The following is a 24,516-nucleotide window of genomic DNA, read 5'->3' as shown; positions in this document are numbered from 1 at the left end:
GAAAGATACAGGCAGAGGGTTGCGTGATTTTGCATTTCTGGATTTCACCTAAACATTGGTGATAACCCATCCATTGATGATACAGTTGCAGTGATGTCCTGCTGCTTAAATTTTAAAACCACCTGAGCCCTTTCACCTTCAGTTTTAGTCATGAAGGAAGATGCAAGGATACCTGGGAAAATTACCAAAGCTGGGCATCTGACCAGCGTTCCCACATGGAGGAATTTATCCTTCAGATACTGTGCACTTCTGTGAGCACACTTGTGTGAGACCTTACATATCAGCATAGGGTACAAAGTTAATCATTGGAAAAAGCAACTATTCTTTGTTAAGGGACTGGTTAAATAAATTACAGTGCACCTTCATAATGGAGTTGTAGGTAGAATTAACATAAGAAGCAGCTACAGATGCAACTGATTCCAACCCATTTTTTTTAATGTGAAACACTTGGAGTACAGATATTATATAATATCTACCCATTTCTATGTTTCTGTATGTATACACATATTAGTTGCTTATACAAATAATATCTCTAAAAGCCAAAAAGAGGGATGGATTCATTAGTTGCTTCCAGGGAGTATAATTAGCCAGCTAGTGTGTATGGGTTTACAGGAGACTTTAGTGTACAGCTTTTTGTATCTTTTGAGTTTTGATCCAGGTGAATGCATTACTTATGCAAAAAACTAGAACAAATTACAAGTGTGCTTAGTAGGTAGAATGCAGGCTGAGTGGGCTGTTTCCAAGCAGAGACCCATTTCTAGTCCTGTTTATTGATCATTGAAACCCTTGAGGAGGACTTCTGATCAAGATGGTGGTGTAGGCAGACATGGCTCACCTCTTTGCACAACCACATCAAAATTACAACTAAAATACAGAACAACCATCACTCAGAACCATCAGAAACTGAGCTGAATGGAAGTCTGAAAACTATGTAATTAAAGAAACCATATTCATCTAGACTGGTAGGAGGGGCACAGACACAGAATGGGCTGGTCCCTCCTTCACCCACGTGTGGTGGATAAAAGTTCGGGAGGGATATCTCAGGAGTGAGGAGTCCCAGCCCCAAGCAGGCCCCCCAGCCCAGGGTTCCAGTGCCAGGAAGATAAGTCCCCACAACTTCTGGCTGCAAAAACCAGCAGGGATTGAATCAGTGAGAGAAACTTCTGGAGCCCCAGGCAGTTCCTCTTAAAGAACCCATACACAGACTCACCTACTCAGACTCATTCCCTCTGAGCTCTAGGAACAGAGTAGTAGCTTGAAAGTCCCCAGTGACATACAGGGAGAAACTGGTGTCTGGCATCAAGGTGCGTAGAGGCTGTTGTCCCTTTTCTGAACCCTTGCCCCACAGAGCCACAGAGCCAGCAAGCTCGTGCCATATCTGAGACTCCATCAACCTGGCTAACACTGTGTGACCACCTTGGAGATCCCAGAGACTCCACTCAACCCAACTTAGGGGCCAACCCAAGCTTCTTTTACATATGAATGACTGTTCCTGGCTCATGCTTTACAACTTCCTAAATCCTCTCAAGCAAGCAACAGCTGGCCTCAGTGAGCCCCGGGTCCAGCACTAAAATCAGCTAGCCTACATTCACAGCCTGGCTTCACCTGGGAACCTCTAAGCCCAGCACAAGTAGCAGCTATCTTGGATTGCTTTATAGTTTAGGCAGTGTGACCTTGAGCAAAACAGGTGGGGGCTGAGCTTGACCCCCACCATCTGGCAAACACCAGGGCCAGTGGACCCAGTGGGCAGCTAAAGACCACGATGGGCCACCACCATCCAGCCTCTGCACATTTGATCCTCCACAGAGGGAGGAGTTTGGTAATAAATGATCACAGCCAATCCTTGCAGCTGACTGGCCTGGGTAAATCACTCCCATTGATCTGCCAACAGCAACCAAGGCTCAACTATAAGATGAGGGTGTGCTCAGCCCACATGAAGGGCACCGCTCGAGTACCCAGCTTGGGTGATAGGGGAGGCTGTGCCAATGAACCCTACAGGACATCTACTACATTAGGCTACACTACCAAGACATGGAGTCAAAGCAGCTCTACCTAATACATAGAAACAAACACAGGGAGGCTGACAAATGAGGAGACAAAGAAACATGGCCCAAATGAAAGAACAGATCAAAACTCCAGAAAAAGAAATAAACAAAATGGAGATAAGCAATTTACCAGATGCAGAGGTCAAAGCACTGGTTATAAGGATGCTCTAGGAACTTAGTGAGGACCTCAGCAACATAAAAAAGATCCAGTCAGAAACAAAGGATTCACTAATTGAAATAAAGAACAATTTACAGGGAAATAACAGTAGAGTGGATGAAGCCAAGAATCAAATCAGTGATTTGGAACATAAAGAAGCAAAAAAAAAATTTCAGAAGAAGAAGAAAAAAGAATCCAAAAAATGAGGATAGTATAAGCAGCCTCTGGGACAACTTCAAGAGGTCCAACATTCACATGATAAGGGGTGCCAGAAGGAGAAGAGAAAAAGCAAGAAACTGGAAATCTATTTGAAAAAATAAGGAAAGAAAACTTTCCTAATTTGGTAAAGGAAATACACATGCAAGTCCAGGAAGCACAGAGAATTCCAAATGAATTAGATGCAAAGAGATCCACTCCAAGACACATCATAATTAAAATCCCTGAGAGTTAAAAATAAAGAGAGAATCTTAAAATCAGCAAGTGAAAAGAAGTTAGGACCTACAGGGGAGTTTTCATAAGACTGTCAGCTGATTTCTTAAAAGAAACCTTGCAGGCTAGAGGGGATTGGCAAGAAATATTTAAAGTCATGAAAAGCAGGGACCTACAGCCAAGATTGCTGTACTCAGCAAAGCTATCATTTAGAATGAAAGGGAGATAAAGAGCTTCCCAGACAAGAAAACACTAAAGGACTTCATTATCACCCAACCATTATTATATGAAATGTTAAAGGGGCTTATTTAAGAAAAAGATGATCAAAACTATGAATAATAAAATGGCAAAAAAATGCAAATCTATTAGCAATTGAACCTAGAAACCAAACTGAGCAAACAAGAGCAGATAGAATCATGGATACAGAGTGAAGTTTGATGGTTGTCAGATGGGAGGGGGTTGTGGGTGAATGGGTGAAAAGGTGAGGGGGTTAAGAAACACAAATAGGTAGTGACAGAATAGCCTTGGGGATATTAGTACAGTATAGGACATGGAGTAGTCAAAGAACTTATACTGACCCATGGACATGAACAATAGTGTGGGGATTGCCTGAGGGAATGGGGGATGCTGGGTGGAGGGCAGCAAAGAGGGAAAACTGGGACAACTGTAACAGCATAATCAATAAAATAAAATAAAAAAAAGAAACCACTGGATTCACTGAGCTGATCTATGAGGATACCCCCATGTGTACCAGTGGGACCTTCTGGCACACTGGCCCTTGCTCCAGAAAATGAGAAAAAATGGTCTCACGTACGTCTTCACCAACTGAAGGTACACTTTGTTGACCTTGATGTCAATGTCCTGGACTTGGAGGTTGACACATTGGGTGCTGTTTATGGAAATCCCAATTTTCAGAGTCATGTCCCCATTCACTTGAAATCCCAGGAGGCTGATAACAGGTCCTACTAGGCTGTGGACAACAAGACACAGGTGAAACCAGACCTGGCTGCAGGATATTGCTCAGCCAAAGAGGTGTGTGTTTAGGGAGTGAGCCTCATGGGTTTGTCCAGGTTTTGGAGATGGGGAAAGCTTGGTGCTTCCCAGTGAGCATGCCAGTGCCCTGTACACGGGATTCAGAGCCTGGTTCATGGCAGGCATTGCATTAAACACTGACAAATCCCTCTCCTGGCCAAACTTCAGGAAGTCTTCTTTTGCCAGAGGCACCAGGCTGCCTTGTATCTAGATGCCCATCACAGGTTCACATTTGTGCCTAGCACCCGGGCTGTCTGTTGTGTGGGTGACAGCATAAGAAAGACCCTCTGTATACCAGAACCAGGTCTCATTAGCACCAAATGGTCTGAAGAAGACAAATGGCTCTTCCTGCCACTGCTAGTTGTATGGGTCACAGACATGGGGTCTGGAGGCAGAATGCCTGGATTCAAAGGCTTTCCCTACCATATCTCAGCTGTGTGACTGTGAGCAAGGTTTGTAACAGGTTTGCTGGTCTGATTTGTTTTCCTAATCTTGAGACAGGGCCACTTTTCTGATGAGGTGGTCAAGAGGTTTCAGGAAGGTGAGAGTGCCTCAGTGAAGTGCCTGGGTGGAGCTGGGTCAGTGAGAGGTATCTGTGCTGTGTGTGTTAGTGCAAGAAGTCTTCTTCCCAGTGTGGACTCCTGCCCTCTCCTGTCTTCCTGTGTGCCCTGGGCTTATATGTTAACCTGTTCTTCCCCCACATGTTGACTCTCACTGACAGGGAGCACTTCTAGTCGTCCCTCTGTGCCCAGCATGGCATCTGGTATGGAGTAGCATTTATTAACTACCTGTTAGGTGGGTGAATGAACATGTGCATACACACATGTTTACTTTGTTAGCTCTTCCTGAGTGCTATTAAACATGTCTGTCTCTGCCAGCTGCCTAGGACAGTGTGTGTAACAGTGGGCTGATTCTCCTTAGAGAGTGCAGATTATCTGGTGTACTTCCTGAAATTGCAGTGTTATCAGTACAAGATGCACTCAGTGCTTTCTGTCCATGTTGGCCATCAGCATAAATGTGCATATTTCATAAGGAAATGTGTATTTATGATTGGCTAACACTCTTTGAGGGTGGAGCTATTATGGGGTCATTGTCCTCCCTTGGTCCTGTGGGCTGAGGAGGGGGACTGCTGTGCCTGGTGCCTAATCTGCCCCACCCTCAGACATCCCGCCTTACTCTGTGCTGTCTCAGCCTGGACCTCGAACACTGGATATGAGGGGACTGGTCCAGGCCAAGCCAGCTGACTGAGTGGGAGACAGTCTCACCCTTTTCCACCAATGAAGGCAGTAGTCTGGGCTTGGACAAGGATGCCATCGTCTGTCATCACTGACATCATGTCGTCCACCGTTGTTTTTTGAACCTCTAATCTGCAAAATGACAGCATCCATGGTCAGTTCTGGCTCAAGGACTCAGCCTGAGCTGCAGGAGAAATATCCTTGAAGCAGTTAACAACCTACCAACCCATCCATTCCCTGGATTCCCCAGTCCTGTTACCCACCCAGTTCTTAAACTCAGGAAATCTTGCTCTTATTACCCCACAAAGGGCAGAGTTTTAGCCCAGAACTAGAATATTGCTTTGAAAATGTGGTTGTCTCTGTCCATGGGAGCCATTATGGGAAGATGAACTTGAGTATCCCCAATCTTAAGCTTTCTTGTGTGCCATACCTTAGGGCCAAGGAAGCACTTACCCTAGCAGGAGATCCTTCAGGTTCACACCTCCGAGCAGGCCTGAGAGCGCATCAGTGACACCACCTGGCACCACACTGTTCAGTATGCCCTCGGTGGATTCTGTGAGCCCGCCCACTGTGTTGAGCACACCACTCAGGGGTTCACTGACTTGGTTGAGCACACCACTCAGGGGGAGATTAGAGAGAAGAGAAGAGCCAGCTTTCCTTGCAGGATCCCTCTTTGCACCATTGGGTAGTAGGCCTCCCAAGACCCCTTGGGCCAAGGGTATCAGGTTACCAACAGCATCAGTGGCTTTGGAGAGTGATGGCAATGGGAGATTTGAGGACTCGCTGCTGGTCCCCATGTCTGGGGGACCACCCTGGCCACCACCACCGAGGATATTGAGGGGGGAAGTGAGGTCTAACAGAGACAGCAAGTCCAAGCTGGACACTGTTTCTAACAGTGTCCCAAGCAAACCGGCCAGATCCACCTCTGCACACTTGAGCAGCTCCTCAATCTGCGGGGGCAGGGTGCTGTTCAGATCTGAAATGGTAAAGAGACATGTTCTTACCATTAGCTGCCCAGCTGGTTCAGCCAGAGGAGCCTTCCCAGCTGGAGAGCCGGCACTGAAGGGTTGGGGGCCCATAGGCACTGTCCATCCTGCCTTCTGGACACACCAATCCAATCCCTGCTCTGCCCACCTGGAGGATGGCCTGGCCACCTAGAAATATACTAGTCCCTGTGAAGAGTTAACATTTGTTAGCACATTCCTGAGGCTGGCCTGGTGAGAGTATGTTACTCTGAAGTGACTTGGGCATGGAATGAAAGGACCCTGTTTAGCTTTTGAGCCCAGTAGCTGGGAATATAACCTAGGCCTGGCTCTGCCTCTTGAAGACCAAGTGACCTGAGGCAGGGTGTTCTGTTTCCTGAACCCCAGTCTCTGCAGCCATCCATGCATGTATGATGGGACCTAAGTGTGGGTCACTGGGCGCTGGATGAAATGAGTGAGGAGGTAGGTGAGGGGAGTGTTGGTGGAGCTGACAGTTCTGGTTTCCTGGTGTCCATCTGGGTGAGTCTGTGCAAGTCCCTTCCCTTCTGCAGGCCTCATTTTGCCCTTGTGTGTCCTTGGGAGGTCCTGCATGTTGACACACTGCCTCTGCTGGACGTCCTGCATGAGCTCTCATCCTCCTGCAACATTGTTGTGGTGAGGGTGGAGCAGGTGCTAACCATGGGTTTGTCTCCACACTGGAGAGAAGCAAGTCAGGGAGAACTGGGACTTCAGAAGATGGTGGGGAGGGGAGGTAAGGGCAGTCAAGAGCCAAGTAGCAGAGCTGTGAAGTCACAGGGTTCTATCCTGTCATGCTGCTCAGAAGAGCTGTCACATCTGGAGGGTGGACAGCCTTGGCTGCCTAGCAAGAAAGTGAACTGGGCAGAGGGACAAGATTCTTGGCCCAGTAGAGTAGCAGGAGGAAGTGTGCTGGTATCAGCCCCTGTCCAGCTGCTGGGCCATGGCCTGTGGAGCCTGCCCACTGCTTCCTGTGCCCAGGGCTCCTCAGTCTGGAGTACCCTTGCCTGTTAGGGTGATGTGGACTCACCTCCATCCCCTGTATGTCTTAGACAATGTCTTGCACATGTGAACCTGGAGACCCACACAAGAGTGTTTAGGTCAGCATTGCTTAGAGTAGCACACAGTACACGAAAGCAAAGTTGATGTATAAATCGTGGAGGATTCATCAGGTAGAATATTGCAGTGAAAATGAATGGGCGAAAATTTCCCATTAGAGCATGGATGAATCATCTCAAACATAAGTAAGAGAGACAATGCAAGAAGGCCACTTTTTGGAAAACTTTATAGCACGTAGTGAAAATTTGAGATTCAGAATTAGTAGCCACATGTGGTAGAATATGAAGAATGGCAGTGCCCTGGCTGGTGTAGCTCAGTGGATTGAGTGCGGGCTGCGAACCTGGCATCACAGGTTTGATTCCCAGTCAGGGCAGATGCCTAGGTTGCAGGCCACGGCTCCCAGCAACCACACATTGATGTTTCTCTCTCTCTCTGTTTCTCTCTCCCTTCCCTCTCTAAAATAAATAAATAAATAAATAAATAAATAAATAAAATCTTTAAAATTTTTTTAAAAAGATAAAAAAAAGAATGGCAGTTTAAAATTGATCAGGCTGGAGGCCTCTTCTGGAGGGAAGGAGAGAGGAGAAGGGAGAGATATGCAGCCCAGTAGGGGCCGTGGGGCTGTTAGCTCTATACCTGGTTTTATTCTTTTCTTTTCTTTTTTTTAGAAAGAGAAAAGGAGAGAGAAACATCGATGTGAGAAAGAAAGCATCAACTGGTTGCTTCCCATACCCGAACGGACCTGGGATGTACATACCTGGACTGGGACTGAACCTGTAACCTAGGTATGTACTTTGATCAGAAATCGAACCAGCAACCTTTCAGTTACGGGATGACACTCCAACCAACTGAGCTACGTGGGTCCAGGGGGTTTTATTCTTAATGTAGATGTTGGTTACAATGGTGTTTGCTCTGTATACCTTTTCAGTTTTTGTGTGTTTGACAATGAAATTCACCGTCGCCACCACCAGGCACTGCCTGATGGACACACAGCTGTCCTCTGCACAACTGTCTGAGCTTTTCTGTATATGTGAAGTAATCTGTAATAAGGGGGGATGGTTGGAGGAGTGGAGCACATGTTCCTGAGGTAGTGCAGTGGCAGGGAGCTGTGAGGCCGGGCACTGCAGTCAGCAGGCAGGTGCCAAATTTCCCTCTGTCACCCTGTCCTGTCATGCTGGAAGGCCGACCTAGGCCATGGCTTCAGAAGGCCATTAAGGGGAGCCATGTGGACTTTCCGGCTGGCCTTTGTCTGATGGTGAGTCTTATTCCCTTCCTGTTCCTCATAGAGAGTCTCTTGCAATTCCTGACTCCTCTGCCTTCAGGCCCTAAGAGATTGCTGGGGGACAAAATTCCACATCTCCCTGAGGAGGAACCTGAGACTAAGGAGTCTTGGAGACCACAATTCTGGTCAAGGGTTTTAGGGGTGGGTCTGGATTTCTTATTTTCTGGCCTTTGGTCAACCAGGTTGATGCTTTAAGCACCCATGGGTGTCTGGGATGAGCTCTGGAGTGCAGCATTGAGAAACAGATTTCCTGGCACAGTGTCCAGTTGATGAGAATCATGTAAAAGGAAAGCAACTGGAATTTGCTGGATCCAAGAGCTTCCTTCTCCAGGCTTGCTTTGGTGTGTGCTACCCAATGTGTGGACTGTGACAAGCAGCCTCAGCATCATCTTGATCTCATTAGAAACCAGTACTGCTGTGCTACTGCCACAGCAGAAGGTCTGGGAGTGGAGCCAGGCAGCTGCTTTCTTATCAGGCTCCCAAGGTGATTCTGATATCACCTCCTCTTTGAGAACAATTGTTCAAACAGTATAAGTAGACTTTGGGCTTAGAAATGAGGAGCATGGGTGAGGGGTATGAAAATTAAAGGTATATTGGTGGAACAGTTCTTACTTACAGTCATTGAATTGGCTGCTAGACATGAAGAACTTGGCCACAGGGACACAACTGGGTTTTGGAGTCTCAGACAGATATTTTATGGATGGAGATCCTTTTGGAATTGGGGGATATCTGGGGAACTGTCCAGATTGTAGAATGGGTCTTCTTCCAGAAAGATTTGGCAACCCAGAAGGAAGGCTCAGCGGGTCAACTGCTGCTGCATGGACAGTCAGTGTGGTGACCAGGGCCCAGAGGGTCAGCATCTTGGCAGCTGATATCTGCAAAGGAGGGAGGGCTTCGTCAGACACCACATTCCCAGTGGACCAGAGGGCTGCCAGTATGTTTGTACTGGATGTACATGCAAGGTCCTAGCTGTTGTAGGAGGGGGCCATTCACATGGTAGATATTGTAGTTTGCATAGTGTATTCAAGGGACAATGTTTCAGCCCATGGCAGTCAGTGTCTCGAGAAAGGCTTCCATTGACTTCTATTTGACCTTTGCATAAAGGTGTGTATGGGCTGGTAGCCCCCTTTCAGTACAAGCCACACCCTTCCCTGAAGGGGCCCACATTCTCTTGCCAGTCTTTTGACTCAAACATCCTTAGAGTGGTCTGAGTCACCTCTGGGGAACTAGACAGTGTTGAGTGATCCAGCTACAAGTGGTGGTCAAGGTCTCTCCCTGTTTCAGATCAGGCAATATATAGCGGTTTCTTTGTTGGTGTGAGCTGATCAAGGGCCCATTCCTTTGTGGAGTATGAACGGATATCAGCTGCTTTAAACTGTCTGCACACCCCGTGAGGGGAGCCTGTGTCCTCATTAAGCAAATGGTGAAACTTGTGTAGAGCAGGCAGTTATGCTGGCCTGTGCCCATTGTCCAGCCCCCTGGTAGTTTTGTTTGGTCAGGAGTAAACCACCTAATCAGCCATTCCCAGGCTTGGGAAACCACCTGCCACCTCTTTGGTTATTGGGCTGTCCTGTCATTTTAGCTCAGTGTGCAGAGGCCATAGTTACCTCCCCATGTAGGCAGCTCAGGTCTACTCTGTCTTTCTAAGGACCATCATTCTGTTTTGGGAAAGCACTGGCATGGTTCAATGGTGGCATTAGCCAGTTCACACTATTGCACTATTATCTGGCACAAAGTGGGCTCCCTGGGTATGAAGTGAATGATTGTGTTAACCAGGCCATCCACCTACTGTGGCCCCTTCTGTGCGCAAGGCAATGTGTGGTCCTACTGACCCCTGGCCATGCATCCTTTTTCCCTTGGCTGGGGTTGAGCAGCCATAACTGGAGTGCTTGTGTAAGTGTGTGAGTGTCAAATCCACCTCTGTTGGTTGGGTGTGTCCATGCATATCCACTTACTGAGTACTGGTCAGGGTGCAAACATCTGTAACATCTTATACAATCCTCCCAGCAAGTCCTGGCCCTCGGTAGTGCTATTACTCCCCTTTCCAGCAAAGGCACAGAGCTGGCTTCACTCCCGGGCAGGAAAGCCCGTCTGACTCTGAGCTCAACTCTGTGACTCAGTGGAGGTTACTTCTTTCCTGACTGTCAGAGTTCTCCCTTCCTGTGCCTCTCAAAGTCCGTCTGTCTCTAACACTTTGGGTGACATGGAGGCTTGTGTCTGAGGGCCTTTTCCCTCAGTGAAGCAAGTAGTCTCTGGAGTTCTTCTTGCTGTGGGTAGGTAGGTGCTGACCACACCACACTGCTTGTCATTCACCAGTGTCACCAAAGAGCCCCTCTTGCAGAAATGTTGGGGAGGACATAATGGGAAGCTGGTGACAATCCTTTACATCGAACAAATTAGGCTTTATGAAAAAAAAATCATCGGGGGACTTCTGGCAAGATGGAGGCATAGGTGGACGCACCGTACCTCCACGCACAACCAAGATTAGAACAACAACAATTTAGAGGCAGAATAACACCCAGAACTGACAGAGAATTTATCTGAATGGAAGTCGGACAGCCAAGAAGTTGAAGTAGACCCATTCATCCAGACTGGTAGGAGGGGTGGAGACAAGCAGCTGGGTGCGGGTTGCAGCATGGGTTGCGGCGCGGAGAGCAGACAGCAGTGGGCGCATAAGGCAACCAGGAGCGCGTAAGGCATCCAGGGTGCGCAGGATCGCAGCGGGTGGACCCTGAGTATGCGAGTGGCAGCTGGCGGACCCAGTGAGGTGGTGATTGTGGACCGGGATAGAGCATGCAGCCCAGGATTCCAGGGAAGGGACTGTGGTCCCAGGAAAGTGGAGCTACCGCCATTGTTTCCTCCCGCCCCCGCCCCTGCCCCCACATACGACATCACAATCTAGTGACTGGGGTGCCCAGCCCCGGTGAATACCTAAGGCTCCGCCCCTCACCATAACAGGAGCGACCAGACCAGAGAGAGAGAGAGAGAGAGAGAGAGAGAGAGAGAGAGATGTCTCAAACAGAAAAATAGATCAATGCCCCAGGGCTTATCCTTTTGAGTGACTAAGAGATAGCCAATCTATCAGATGCACAGTTCAAAACACTGGTGATCAGGAAGCTCACAGAACTGGTTGATTTTGGGTGCAAATTAGATGAAAAAATGCAGGTTACCATAAAAGAGATGAAGGAAGATGCATGGAGAACCAATAGTGATGGGAAGGAAACTGGGACTCAAAACAATAGAGTGGACCAGAAGGAAGAAAAAAACAACCAAACAGGAAAGAATGAAGAAATAAGAATTAAAAAAAAAAGAAAAAAAACAACCGAGGAGAAGCTGAGGAACCTCCAGGACATCTTTAAATGTTCCACCATCTGAATTATAGGGGTACCAGAAGGGGAAGAGGAAAAGCAACAGATTGAACACATATTTGAACAAATAATAAAGGAGAACTTCCCCATTCTGGCAAAGGAAATAGACTTCCAGGAAATCCAGGAAGCTCAGAGAGCCCCAAAGAAGTTGGACCCAAGAAGAAACACACCAAGGCACATCATAATTACATTAGCCAAGGTAAAAACGAAGGAGAGAATCCTAGAAGCAGCAAGAGATAAGGGCACAGTAACCTACAAAGGAGTTCCCATCAGACTGTCAGCTGATTTCTCAAAAGAGACCTTACAGGCAAGAAGGGGCTGGAAAGAAGTATTCCAAGTCATGAAAGACAAGGACCTGTATCCCAGATTACTCTATCCAGCAAAGCTTTCATTTAGAATGGAAGGGCAGATCAAGTGCTTCTCAGATAAGGTCAAGTTAAAGGAGTTCATCATCACCAAGCCCTTATTTTATGAAATGTTAAAGGGACTTATCTAAGAAAAGAAGATAAAGAAAAAACATGTATAGTAAAAGAACAGTAAACTCCCAATTATTAACAACCACACCTAAAGCAAAACCAAAAGAAACTAAGCAAACAACTAGAACAGGAACAGAACCACAGAAATAGAGATCACATGGAGGGTTAGCAACAGCGGAGTGGGAGGAGGAGGAGTGGGAGGAGGAGAGAGGGGGAAAAGGTACAGAGAATAAGTAGCATAGATTGTAGGTTGAAAATAGATAGGGGGAGGGTAAGAATAGTATGGGAAATGTAGAAGCTAAAGAACTTATAAGTATGACACATGGACATGACTAAAGGGGGGATATGGGTGGGAGAGGGTGTACAGGGTGGAGGGGAGTGAAGGGGGGAAAATGGGACAACTGTAATAGCATAATCAATAAAATATATTTTAAAAAATCATCACATGCTCATTATTCACTAATTTTGTGCTCATCTGTGAGAAATTGGCATTTACTGTCTCAGGTGACATGTAAGTATCCCATGAGGAAAAATAAGACAATTCTGTGCCTGTGACTGAGTTGGTGGCAGTATTGGTAGACATTGTCATCAGCGGGACCCTTTGAGAATCCCAGTCACAAATCCCCATTTTCTAAAAGCAGAGGCACAGCCGGCAGTTGTGACAGCGGCCATGCTAGGCAGAGTGCTGCGTGCGTTTCAGCCGGGAAGGGGCCTGGCTGAAGAGATTCCAAATGCAAACCCTACTGTTGTGCTTTGATGAATCTCTTATGCTTGTTTCCAGCTCCAAAATTTGACCCGTTCTTTCATGAATTTGATTCAGTGAGCTCTTACCTTGCCTGGTGTGGATGAGTCGGTGTTGACGGGTGCAGGTTTTCAGAAGCCGCCTCTCCTCCTGCTGTTGTCTGGATCTATAGGGTGGAAAACCACATCCTACTTTTATAGGCCAGTGTGTCTTGGAAAGTCATCAGACATGAAGACATGTGATTCAAGTGTGCTGATAAGGGTGACGTGCTACAGGCTGATTTCCAAGATGGGTACCTGCTAATGGTTGTGACATTTGTCTGTGTCTCTCTGAGAAATGTTCATGGTGCCTGGCACTTTTTCAGAGGGGGCATGCTGGCCAGCTACTGTCTCCTCCCTGATTTCAACCTTTACAGGCCTGTTATCTCTGAGTTGTGCAGCAGTATCGAATGGCAGAGTAGAACCGTCTGTGAGGCCGCAGGCGCCCACTCACTGAGAGCCCTTTACTGAAGGTGCAGCACTGTGTCCATAGTTGGCACTCAGCACTGAGTGACCAAACTAGCGTGGGGACCCGAGGAGAGGACGTGGGGTTGCTTTGGACAGGGTGTCTGCCTGTTGGGTGACATTTTATATCAGGTGTGTATAGGAAGTGTGCAAATGTGCAAATATTTGGGAGTGAAGGGATGGATGCCTGAGGACTGGAGACGTACAGGGCGTCTGCAGTGGGTGCAGCACGACTGCAGGCCTGGGGGGCTTGTCAGCGTGGCTGCTCTGTCCTGAGCCCGGCCTGCTTTCCTTTCTGCGCCGGTTTTCCTCTCACGTGCTCCTTATTTAATGGCTCCTAAACTCCCAGAGCCCATGCCCTGGGCCTCAGGCTTTCCCCTACTGAAGAGGGCTATTCTTGGTCATCTGTTCAGTTCCTACCACTGGAATTTTTGTCATTTTGTACATCCTGTCACAAGCCTGCTGTGTGGTGTCATCACAGCTTTAGGAAACCATAGCCTGGGAGAGGGAGATGATTCTGACAAAGTGTATGGTTAGTGTCTGCTTCTGCTCTCTTGAAGTGGGGGAGTTGGTTGGGTCCCTGCCTTGGAGCAGGCTCAGCATGTTTGCTGCCTGGCCCGCCCCCAGCCCACTGTGGTCCTGGTACTGCGAACCTCCAGTGCCGTTCCCGTTGCCAAAGGCCCCGTTTTGGGCTTTGCTGCAACGTCAGCTGCAGAGAACAAATGGCAGTTGACCTTTCCTCAGGGAGCAGAACCAAGCATTTTCACACGTGTTGATAAGTGGAGACAAAGCCCACTGTCCTGGGTCTTATTTTTCTTGGACATTTGAGGAAAATTGAGTGATCATTTAGGTGAAATTTGTGACACCCATTAGTGGGTGAGGCCCTTGCTTTTGGTGCCACTGATGGTTTCTCTGGACCCAAAGAATGACCCCAGCTCCAGAAGTGGGGACAGGCGCATCCGGGGTGCAGCCTTTGATGTCCCCTTGGGGCTTCCTGGTTCCTTGTCTTTGTCTGTGCTTCAGCCTGAGGAGGCGGGGCAGCCATTGAATCTGCTAATCCAGGAAGCACATGAAGCGGTTTCTCAGGAGGTGGCTTAGCAGGCTGAGCAGTAGGGCTCCCTTGTTGTCAAATCCTAAGTGATTTGACCTTCTGACTCTTGAAAGAGGGGGTCCTTTCAAGGCTGGCCAAGGCTTTGCTGGCATCCCAGTTACTGGTGATAATGCTGGTGCCAATTCTTAATGGCCTGTGGGTGGAGATGTCACCCTCCATAAAAGGGAAGCCTATAGGCTCTGCCCCATCTTCTAGGCTCATCGGATCCCAGCAGATCCTGGTATGACTCTGGGAGCCCTACAAGTCTTCTGGTTCAGTGAACCAGAAGAGACCTACTCCAGACAAGATGGAGATTGACTTTCTTATCTCCCTGTCAGTGGGGTTCACCCCCAGATTTAATATGAGTCAGAGAAAGAGTGGAATGTGATGTGTGGGGACACAGACCACTTCAAGAATGGCTGGGAGTCGGCAGTGCGTGGGAGCTGCAGCACAAGGCCTAGAGCTCAGCAAATTCCTAGTAAGTGTCCGCTGACCCTGCTATAAGCGCCTTGTGCAGGGTCTTATCCTGGCCCCTCCATGTCCCTCTTGGCCTAGCCTGTGCCTTGTAGATGGGAGCTCCTTCTGGGCTGTCTTTCCAGGCAGTGAGCGGTTCTTACGCCTATTTAAGCCCTGAGGTTGGGTCATGCCTTTCCTGAAATACCCACCCACCCCTTCCTGCCAGGCCCCTCATGTAACTGAAGGCCTATGTATGCTGGGCCAGACCTGGTGTCTGGAGAACAGGGGCCCTATTGTCTGTCCTTTACCTGCTGGCCTTGGGGAGGTCAGGGAGACAATGGCAGTCATGTTGCTTTCCAAGAAGGAAGGGCCTTCAGTGATAAGGCCCAACATCAGGAGGCCAGGTAACAACAGTGTTAATGACATCACCCATAGGTGACATTGTCTGAGCATCTCCCGTGTGTCTGGAACCATTCTCTCTCATTTCATCCGCACTATAGCCCTCTGAGATTGGGACTGTGATCCCCATTTCATAGAGAAGAAAACTGAGGCCCACTGAGGGGAGGCCACATCCCAGGGTCAAACAGCCCCTGAGAGGGGCCAGGTGAGCACTCAAAGCCTGCCTCCAGAGTCACATTGTTTAGGCAGCCCTCAACCCACCACATTGCCAAGATCAACAAAACATGTGATCCCAGCCAAGAGACTGTCCCACTATAAGTGCAAGGCCAACACAGCAGGCAGGAGAGCACAACTGGCTTTCTTATTCCTGATGCTCAGGGAGGTGGCCAAGACCCTGGATGTTATCCACGGGTGGTCTGATGTGGCCCAAACATAGTTCGGATGTGGCCCAGATTGGCTCAGAAGTGCCTGAACATGACCCAGATGTGCCTTGGATGCCCCACCCCCCCAAGGCTGCCGGAGGCACAGTGACTCCCGAGTTGGGACAAAGTACATTCCAGACTGCAGAAGTCATAGACAACTATTTATTTATTGCAGAGGGACACCTACAGAGTTGGTTTTCAGTGGAAGCCAGCCTACCCTGGATGGCCACTGTCCAAGTCTTCACTGGAAGACAGGAGAAGGGTCTGGGGTTCTACTCGGAGGCTGGGGTGATCACAAAAGCATCCTGGAATTGGAGAAGAAAAGTCAAATGGGTTTTTTAGCTCCTGCCTTGTGATTTATGTTGGTTTGTCCTCCTCAAGGTGACCACTGGCATTGGGGGTCATGACCATGAACTCACTTATACAGAATCCCTGGAAGGGTCGGAGGAGTAGGGTCTGTGTGTAACAGGTGATGCCACACAGGGGTTTGGAGCGCAGGCAGAGTATCTGCACTCAGAGTGTGGGACTGTATAGGATTGTTGTCCCCAGTCCCAGCTGATGACCAGTCTCCCCAAAATTTCCTCAAATGGAGATTCCTGGTTGTATCCACTGGGCCTTAGGCAGCTACATTTTTAACAAGGCTCCAGCTTTTTAAAAAAACTAGGTGTGATATGAAGAACTTAATCCATTAGATTTCCCCCAACATTTCATTATGGTTATTTTCAAACACATAGTAAAGTTGAAAGAATTTTATAGTGAGCACTCACATACTTATCACCTAGATTCCCCTATAAACTTTTAAAAACCATACTTGCTTTATCTCATATTTAACCACTTGTTTATTAGTTCAGCTAGATTTTAAAACATATTGTAAAGCTATAAAAAGGAAATAAATGGGCTGCCTAGTCCAAAACAAATGAATAAAACAAAATAGGAAATTTGGAAACAGTTCCAAAGAATGAAATGGTACTTTTCCAATGCAAACTATAAATGTTGTGATGTGAGTTGATTAAAAGAAAAAAAAAAAAGGACAGTTGCCAAATGCGCCCTCATAAGAGATATGTGAAATGTGGGAAATAAGCCGGTGTCCATACAGTTGGACAGACACCAGTTGTCCGTCCAACGTGAGTCCAGTGCAAGTATGTGTCTTAGATTAATAAATTGCTTCTACTTTAATCAGATTGTTGTAATATAGTCCATTAGTGCATGACCTGTGTATTCAGACATCTGCCAAGTTTTATGGATGAGGAGCCTGGGCTCAGAGAGGCCAGAGGACCTGCCTGAGGCCCCGGGGCTGGAGAGAGGCAGAGCTGGGGTGTGAAGGGGTCCTCAGGTCCCGGAGTCTAGACTCTCAGCCTCTTTCGGTACCACCCCCAGTACTGTTCTCATTATTCTCCATCACAGACAGCTGAAGGGTGGACATGGCTTTTGAGGAGGGCAGCTGATAATAAGTCAAATGTTGACCTGTCTTTGAAGCTAGTTAATGAAGCCTCCTGCCCTTCTCCCAAATTTGACTCGAGTAGGGTGGGGCACTTTTGAGACTTCCTTTCTTCTGGGGCTTTCTCTGGAACTGAAAAGCTCAGGAATTCAGTGGTACCAATCCACAGCTTTGGGCAAATCAGGACAAATGAGAGTTACAGGTTTGGTCCAAAATGCCTCCCTGGTCTTTGCTGTGGCACCTTGGCCATGGAAGGGTGGGCCGTTACCTGTGGATTTTCTTAATTGTTAATAATTCTGCTTTCAATGTCACTCCCCTTCTAAGGTAGACTAGAAACTCCAAGAAGGCAGGGGTTTCTCTTTTTTGTTCACAGTTGTGATCCGTGCCTGGCACATAGTAGGTGCTTAGTAAATTCCTGCTGGCCAGCTGATTGAGAGGGAACCACCTCACTGTCATGGGCTCATGTGGATATTGGGGCCCAAAGCAGGAGGTTATCAGAGCAGGTGCTGAGTGCAAATGTCAAATCTGCCACCTACTGGGTATGTGACCTTGGAAATGGACTTGTCATCTCTCAGTCTCAGTTTCCCATCTGTAAAATGGGTATTACAACAGATGTACCTCAAAGGGAGGTTGTGAAAACTGAGCAAGATGCTGCCTATACCCCAGTGTCTGGCACAAAAATGATTGTGGGCTGTTAAATATTATTAATGATAATATTTGGGGGTGGGGGTAGAAGTGATGCTGCTACAACTCCTCCCCCCAGCAGCTGCCAGAGAGAGTCATGTGCTCAATAAGCATGTACTGAGAGCATCTACTGTGCCAGGCCTTACTGAATGAATGAAGGAACAAATGAGTGACAGGAATAAGTTGGAGGTGTATTGACCCCAGGCAAGGACGGTTGTATTCTTCCACTTACAGATGAGGAAGTAAGGCCCCAAAAGAAGAAGGGACTTGCCCAAGGTCCCCCATGAGTGACCCGAGGGGCCCAGGTTGGAACACAGCCCGACCTCCCAGCCCAGGGATCTCCCACTGACTGCGTCCTCCCCTGGGGAGGGATGTTTAACCCCACTCACCTTGGTCAGAGACCATGAAGCTGCCTTGAACCCCAAGGCCTTCACCATCGGCACTAATATCCCAGGTCTTAATTTGCCTGAAATAACAAATACAGTCAGAGACTGGTGGGCCTGGGGTGGACCTGGGCAGCTCTGGGCACTCCCGCAGTTCCCAGAGGGGGACTCAGGACCTGGCATGCCCACTTCAGACTGTCCCTTTTGCCTCTGCTCCTCTGCTCTCCTGCCCAGCATCCACTCAGCCTCCTTAACCCTTGCCTCCAGCACCGGCTGTGGCTGCTCCAAAGGGCACCCTCACGCTCCTGCTTAAGAACCATCAGGGCCTCCTGTCACCCTCAGCAGAAATGTAGAAATTAAGACTTCTCATTCTAATAAAATAAATAAATGGAAAAGGCGGCTTGGCATAGGTTACCAATTTTCCCCACCCTTGTGACCTGAGGCTTAATTAGAGTAATTCCACCTTTGCTTTTGATTTCCTCCATTACTAACACAAATAACATTTTTAACAATAACAATGGTTGAGAAGTGTTGAGCACCGACTGTGCTAGGCACTGCCCCTCTCCCCCACACCCCTACCTCTTACAAACAGCATCTTTCATGTTTCTGAGGAAGGTACTCTTATTTCCCCATTTTATACATGGGGAAACTGAGGCTCAGAATAATTAGGCAGCATATCTAAGGCCAGGCAGCCAGCAAGAGGGGGAATCAAGACTTAAACCAGGTCTGCCTGAGGCACACCAAGTGTGCTCTCCTTGTCTGTTTACACCTCTATCTCCTGTCATCATCCCTGTGAGGCTGGGGCATTGCCTGGGTCATCTTCACATGCCTGGGCTGTGGGACCAGTAAAGCAAGTTGGAGAGCGCATTTTCAGATGGGTGACTGGGAAGGCTTCCCATGGTGGAGCTTGAACTGGGGGCAAATGAATAGAAGGGGCCCCAAATGGAGACTCAGGCAGGAGAAGTACCATGCCAGCCCCGAAGCCCTGGGAAGTGGGGGGATGGAGAGCAAAGGCACACACCATTCTCATTCGGCAGCAGGACAGAGGCAAGAATCTCCGTAGTGATGTCTTTCAGAAGCTCAGGCTGTGAGAGAGAAGGGGCACTGTTACCCTGGCTGAGATCCCCAAGTCCCCCCAGCCATTCCTAGAATGGGCACAGCCCAGCCCCATGGTGAGGACAGCTGGTGGAGAGGCCAAAATCCCAAGTCTCCTGCCAGTCAAAGCTGCAAGAGCTCCTGGGGGTGACACAAACCCAGTTGGCCCTGGGGTCCAGTAGGTGAAGGGACTGGGGTACATCAGAATGATGCACCCCCCATTCCCCACTCTCAAGAGTTCCGACAGAATGTGCTCAAGGAAATGTAGCCCTGTGCTTCCCAAGGCTTAGACTTCTCAAGGGAAGCTGGAAGTCCTTATTTTCATGGGGAAACCTCCCCACTTAAAAATATCAGGCAACAAATTAAAAAACAAAGTAAAAACATAAGGGAAAGAAAGAAAAAGAAAGGAAGAAAGAAAGAAAGAAAGAAAGAAAGAAAGAAAGAAAGAAAAATAAAACAACAAAAACCCCACCAAATCCCCAAAAGACAGGACTCAGCCAATTCCAGATCTGTGAGTTAGTCTGACTCAGATGGAGAAACTGAGGACCAGAGGGAAGGGGCTGGGCAGGGTCACTGAGGTGGGTTTATGATGTAAAGGTATAAAAAGGAAATAAATATGCTGCTTAGTCCAAAACAAATGAGTAGAACCAAATAGGAAATTTGGATACTGTTCCAAAGAATGAAATGGTACTTTTCCAAACAAAACTGCAGATAGAAGAGATTGGTTTTCTAATTTTGGGCCAAAACTTTACAGAAGGAAAGTGAGTGTATATCTGTGTGTCTGTATGTGTGTGTTCTCAGCTCTGTCCAGCATACAGTAGGTGCTCAGTAAATGCCTGAACCAGGAGGTTAGGCTTTGTGGCTGATAATATGGAGGCTGGCCAGCCCACTATGGGGCTACCCATGGGCACCTTGTTGAAATTTCATTCTGGGAAATATCTCCCTTCCAAAGGGACCATCCTGGGCTATTCTGTGTCCCCAGGGGCAATCTGTCAATACTCACATTGAACAGGCCAATGTCTGAGTTCATCAGGTGGATCCCATCAGAGCTGCAACAGAAGGTGCCCATGAGAATGATCCCTCTGAGTCTCATTCATTCATTCATTCATCCATTCATTCAACAACTGTTTATTGAGTACCTACTATGTACCAGGCACAGTGTAAGCTCTGGAGATATAGCAGTGAACCAAATAAAATTCTTGCTTTATGGAGCTTACTTTGTAATTGGGGGTGGGGTGGGGGGACAGAAAACAAATAGCTGCCCAGAGAACAGAAAAATTGTCCTCAGGCATGAGGACCATGGTGAGCTGGGGAACTCAGTCTCCTCCTGAAGAGGTACCTGATTCCCAGCTCAACTAGTTACTGCCATGGAGGAATACAGGCCCACGACAGCCAGAAATTCTGATTTTTAGATGTTGGCAACTCATTTATATATGTATATATAAACTCCACTCTAGCCCTATGTGGGCTAATCAAAACACATCCATGGGCTTGAATTGTCCTAGGAGGCTCCAGTGTGTAGCCCCTGAACTCCCTTGGGGGCAGCAGGAGGGTGGGGGGTGGGGAGGCACAGAAGGCAGCTGGATCCCTGTGCTTCTGGGCTGGGCTCCATGACTGTCACTGCTCTGTGACGGAGGGGTCCAGAATGGTCTGCCCAAGGCCGACGGGATGATGCTGGGCAGACTGTTCCTGCAGCCAGGGTCAGCTGCCCCATGGCTGCTGCAAGGCTACTTCCCTTCCCTTCTCTGCCTTTCACACTCAGCCCTCGACCGTGGGACAGCCCAGCTAAGGCAGCCCTTCTGCCTGTCCTGGAGTAGCCATCACTGGATGCTCACACCCCAGAGACTCAAGACACTGTGTTTCAAGAAACCCAGGGGTCAATAGGTGGGACTCATTTTCATCACCAAGTCTTCACAGTGATTTACATGTTTACCTGACTTGATCTAAGCTGAGGATAAGGTGGTCGCCTTCGGTGTGAAACTGAGCATCTGAGCTGGCTTCCTGCAATGAGAGAAGCCCAGGCCCCATTTCTTTTAGGGGATAAATCAAGGGTGGGGTGTGGGGTTGTGCAAGGAGGCTTTGGGGTCAAGGTGACACAAATCTCAGCTGCTAGCTCTGTGACCTTGGGAAAGGGCTCAGCCTCTCAGAGCCTCATTTTCCTCATCTATTAAATGGGATAGTACCTGTACCCACCCCCACTGAACAGATAACCACATAGGAGTGTTGTGGGGAATGACGATGATTACAATGACAACAGCAGCCAACATGCATGGAGCCCTCACTGTGGTAAATGACTGAAAAGGGGGAGCAAAAGGCCTGACCGACAAGAAGGTCACAGGGTCAGAGTTGGGCCCCCAAAGCTCCTGATTCTTAAGTTTAGAGCTCCCTATACTCTAATCCCGCTGGGTGACAAGAGTGGTGGAAACGTTTAGCAAAGCAAGCGTAGTGAATGGACACAGTGAAGACTCCCCAGATTGCTGCCAATGTCACGGGCAATGGAACTCACAATGCCCAGGGTGAAGAAGGGGCGGCGGACTTCATTGGTGGCAAATATTTGCAGCACGATGAGTTGGGCCACCTTGACATTGCCCTGGTCCAGAAGGACCTCTGGGGACTCCTGGATTAGGATCTTCACAATCTGCGTGTGCCCCAGCTGATTCGCAGCCTGGAAGGACATCAGACCTGTGTGTGGCCTCCCAAGTACTTCACCTCGGCCCATAGGTCCCGTGTGGCCCGGCCCATGCCCAACTTCCCAGCCTCCCTGCTTCCTCTCCATGCTTTAGCCACACTGTCTTCTCAAGTCCTGTGATGGATTGTTGCTCTGTCCATCTCACAGCCTGTGGTTTCGTTTCTCCTTTGGCCTGGAATACCCTTTCCTCCACAGAAACCCTCCCTAGTTTCTCAGACTCCGTCAGGTGCTCCAGTAATGCTCTCATAACCCTTAGACTCTGTCCTTTGTAACTGAAACATTAGCTGTGTAATTATTTGATTCCAGTCAAGCTGTGCTGTTAGACTGACATCTTCATAAGGACAGGGACTCAGTCTGTAAAAGTCACCAGTGCTGGAAGGAAGGAAGGAGAGTGACCCCACATGTATTTTTATTCCCCAGAGGCCCGTGGACGGACCACAGCAAACACCCATCAAGCTGCAGATGGCCGATGGACCAACCTTTTCACTGATCACCTCGATGTTAGACTTCAGCCGGAGGGCCAGCTCAGGAAGCTGAGGATGAGAAGAAGCCAGAGCAGGTCAGCATGGGGGAGAGGGGAGAAACGCCTCCCGCAGCCGCACTGCTGGGGTCCCAAGAACCCTGGAAGAGCTGGGTGGGCCTGGTGGTCCAGGACACGTGTTTGCCACTGGTGGAAGATAGCCCTAGGTCAGCCACTATGGGGCGTGGGGTCCCCCTCGGCCTAGACTTTTACTGTGGATTGGTGGTGGTTGTAGGTTTGTGGGCAGCTCACTGCTCCCAGAGGACACAGAGAAGTGACCCAGTTCTCACTATAGTCATGAACGTGGTTGCTGGTGACCACTCCTTTTCTCTCACCATCTCAGCCCCTTGCTCTGACTTCTAATCCTAAAGAACTTGGTTATCTGTAGCTTGTCATCTGACTTCAAGTCTTGACACCCTCTCATAACTTTGGGCCAATCCCTTCCCCCTGTGGGCCTCAGTTTCCCAATCAGTCATCTTGGAGGAGGTGGCACACCCTGGTTGCCTACTGTGCTGTGTTGATAAAGATTCCAAGGCTATGTTGGCACCTAGGCTCAATAGGAAGGAAGACCCTGATTGATTAGTAATGTCTGCTGTGGGCCCCATGGTGGACAGCAGTGGCATGGTATCTAAGATGCCCTTTGGTTCAAGAGGACTGTTATTTGGTAGAAGAATTATGAGGTTCTGGAGGGCAGACTAGGACCAGGGCTGGATGTCACAGGGAAAGTTTCAGCTTTAGAGCTACATGTCAGAGACAGAGACCGTTGTGGGGGCAGTGGAGGGTGCTCTCCATTACTAGAGGGATTTAAATTGAGCTTGATAGGGGATTCCGGCCCAGGGGCTTAGGGGTCCCTGCACCCCCTTTGATTCAGGAAATTCCTGTGATGCAGCAGAGGTGGCTGCATCCTCTGTCCCATGCTGAGGCTTACCACATAGTCCAACAGGACCATGATTTCTTCAGGAGGGATCAGGGCAGCCATCACAGCATTCACCACGTCCTGCCTTATGGCGAGGGCGAAAGGGGCGCTGTCCAGGGCGGGCATCGTCAGGGGAACTGCAGACTCATTGAACCACCTCTTCACATTTTTCTGTGAGTCCAACAACTTGGCCTAAGGAGACACAGAGCAGAGAGTGGGCTCGGAACTTTAACTCTGAGGCATACCCAGTAACAACCCAGAAGGACACAACACCACTCAGTCTGTTTCCCCTTTTGCGCTTCCTTCCAGGGAGCTTAGCTTGGCATTCAGACCTTGCTGTAGGTGATGAGTTATCTCAGGTGCCCAGCGCCTGAGATAACATCTAATCCACCTGTATCCTTTAGATAATCTGATTGTTTCAAACTTTAAATGTTTTATTTGGCATTTAGATTTCAACTTTTCAGATACCTCATGAACCCTTTGGGTGATGGGAAAATTAAAAACCGCAACAAAATTGGTGGAAATGATTGATGCCGCAGTTTTCCAAGGGATCCATGGAAACTGGTCTGGGATTCGAGCTGCTCGGGCTCGGCTGGTTCCTTAGGGAGTCAAGCCCAGTGTGTATGCAGCTCCATGTACTGGGGTTCTCCTGCTTGCCCATCTTCAGTCTTATTTCATTCTCTCCTTGGTGACTATGACTAATCTACATTTTACAAATGAGGAAACTGAGGCTTGGAGAGGTGAAGAAACTTGCCCAAAGTCACACAGCCAGAGACTGGTGGAGCTGGGAGAGAAACTTAGATCTGTGTGATTCTCGGTGATGTGTTTTGATCCTGGGCTCCCGTTTCAAGGTAACCAACCAGGTAGTTGGGGATTGGCCGAGGACTGCCTGGGAGAAAGGCCAACAGCCGCAGTGCACTCCGGCCTGTGACTGGGGAATTCAGGGTCGGAGGACAGATCGCCAAGGCCGACGTTCTGTGTTTGGCCCTTTGATTCTACCTGCTGTTTTTTCTGCGTCAAATGGCTAACATAGGACATGGTCAGCCTGCTGTGATTTTCCTAAATCAGCCTGTGTCCTAACTGTGACCCGCATTTTCT

General features: G+C 48.5%; 2 protein-coding genes and 1 long non-coding RNA gene across 5 annotated transcripts in view; 1 reads left to right on the top strand and 2 right to left on the bottom strand.

The window, feature by feature from the left end:
* LOC118496817 (vomeromodulin-like) overlaps nucleotides 1-13,057 on the bottom strand; it is a 42,660-nt gene extending 29,603 nt beyond the window's left edge. For both annotated transcript variants that reach the window (XM_036009723.1, XM_036009722.1), the window contains exons 1-5: nucleotides 12,913-13,057; nucleotides 8,854-9,112; nucleotides 5,352-5,874; nucleotides 4,929-5,030; nucleotides 3,446-3,601 (exon numbers count right to left, since the gene is read on the bottom strand). In XM_036009723.1, coding sequence (XP_035865616.1) covers nucleotides 3,446-3,601; nucleotides 4,929-5,030; nucleotides 5,352-5,874; nucleotides 8,854-9,097 — 1,025 coding nt within the window. In that variant the 5' untranslated portion in view covers nucleotides 9,098-9,112; nucleotides 12,913-13,057. The remainder of the gene's footprint in view (nucleotides 1-3,445; nucleotides 3,602-4,928; nucleotides 5,031-5,351; nucleotides 5,875-8,853; nucleotides 9,113-12,912) is intronic.
* On the top strand, nucleotides 3-23,509 carry LOC118496818. Its single transcript, XR_004899373.1, has 2 exons — nucleotides 3-251; nucleotides 22,403-23,509. It is a non-coding gene; the product is annotated as an uncharacterized LOC118496818 (long non-coding RNA).
* BPIFB1 (BPI fold containing family B member 1) overlaps nucleotides 15,842-24,516 on the bottom strand; it is a 28,791-nt gene continuing 20,116 nt past the window's right edge. For both annotated transcript variants that reach the window (XM_036009724.1, XM_028524782.2), the window contains exons 9-16: nucleotides 23,431-23,610; nucleotides 22,462-22,515; nucleotides 21,800-21,958; nucleotides 21,227-21,294; nucleotides 20,297-20,342; nucleotides 19,220-19,283; nucleotides 18,205-18,281; nucleotides 15,842-15,998 (exon numbers count right to left, since the gene is read on the bottom strand). In XM_036009724.1, the coding sequence (XP_035865617.1) occupies nucleotides 15,966-15,998; nucleotides 18,205-18,281; nucleotides 19,220-19,283; nucleotides 20,297-20,342; nucleotides 21,227-21,294; nucleotides 21,800-21,958; nucleotides 22,462-22,515; nucleotides 23,431-23,610 (681 nt within the window). In that variant the 3' untranslated portion in view covers nucleotides 15,842-15,965. The remainder of the gene's footprint in view (nucleotides 15,999-18,204; nucleotides 18,282-19,219; nucleotides 19,284-20,296; nucleotides 20,343-21,226; nucleotides 21,295-21,799; nucleotides 21,959-22,461; nucleotides 22,516-23,430; nucleotides 23,611-24,516) is intronic.

The sequence above is a fragment of the Phyllostomus discolor genome, chromosome 9 (assembly GCF_004126475.2).
Source record: "Phyllostomus discolor isolate MPI-MPIP mPhyDis1 chromosome 9, mPhyDis1.pri.v3, whole genome shotgun sequence".
In the NCBI taxonomy this organism is placed as follows: Eukaryota; Metazoa; Chordata; class Mammalia; order Chiroptera; family Phyllostomidae; genus Phyllostomus; species Phyllostomus discolor.
The sequence above is the reverse complement of the archived record's forward strand: the minus strand, read 5'-3'. Positions and strand labels throughout refer to the sequence as shown.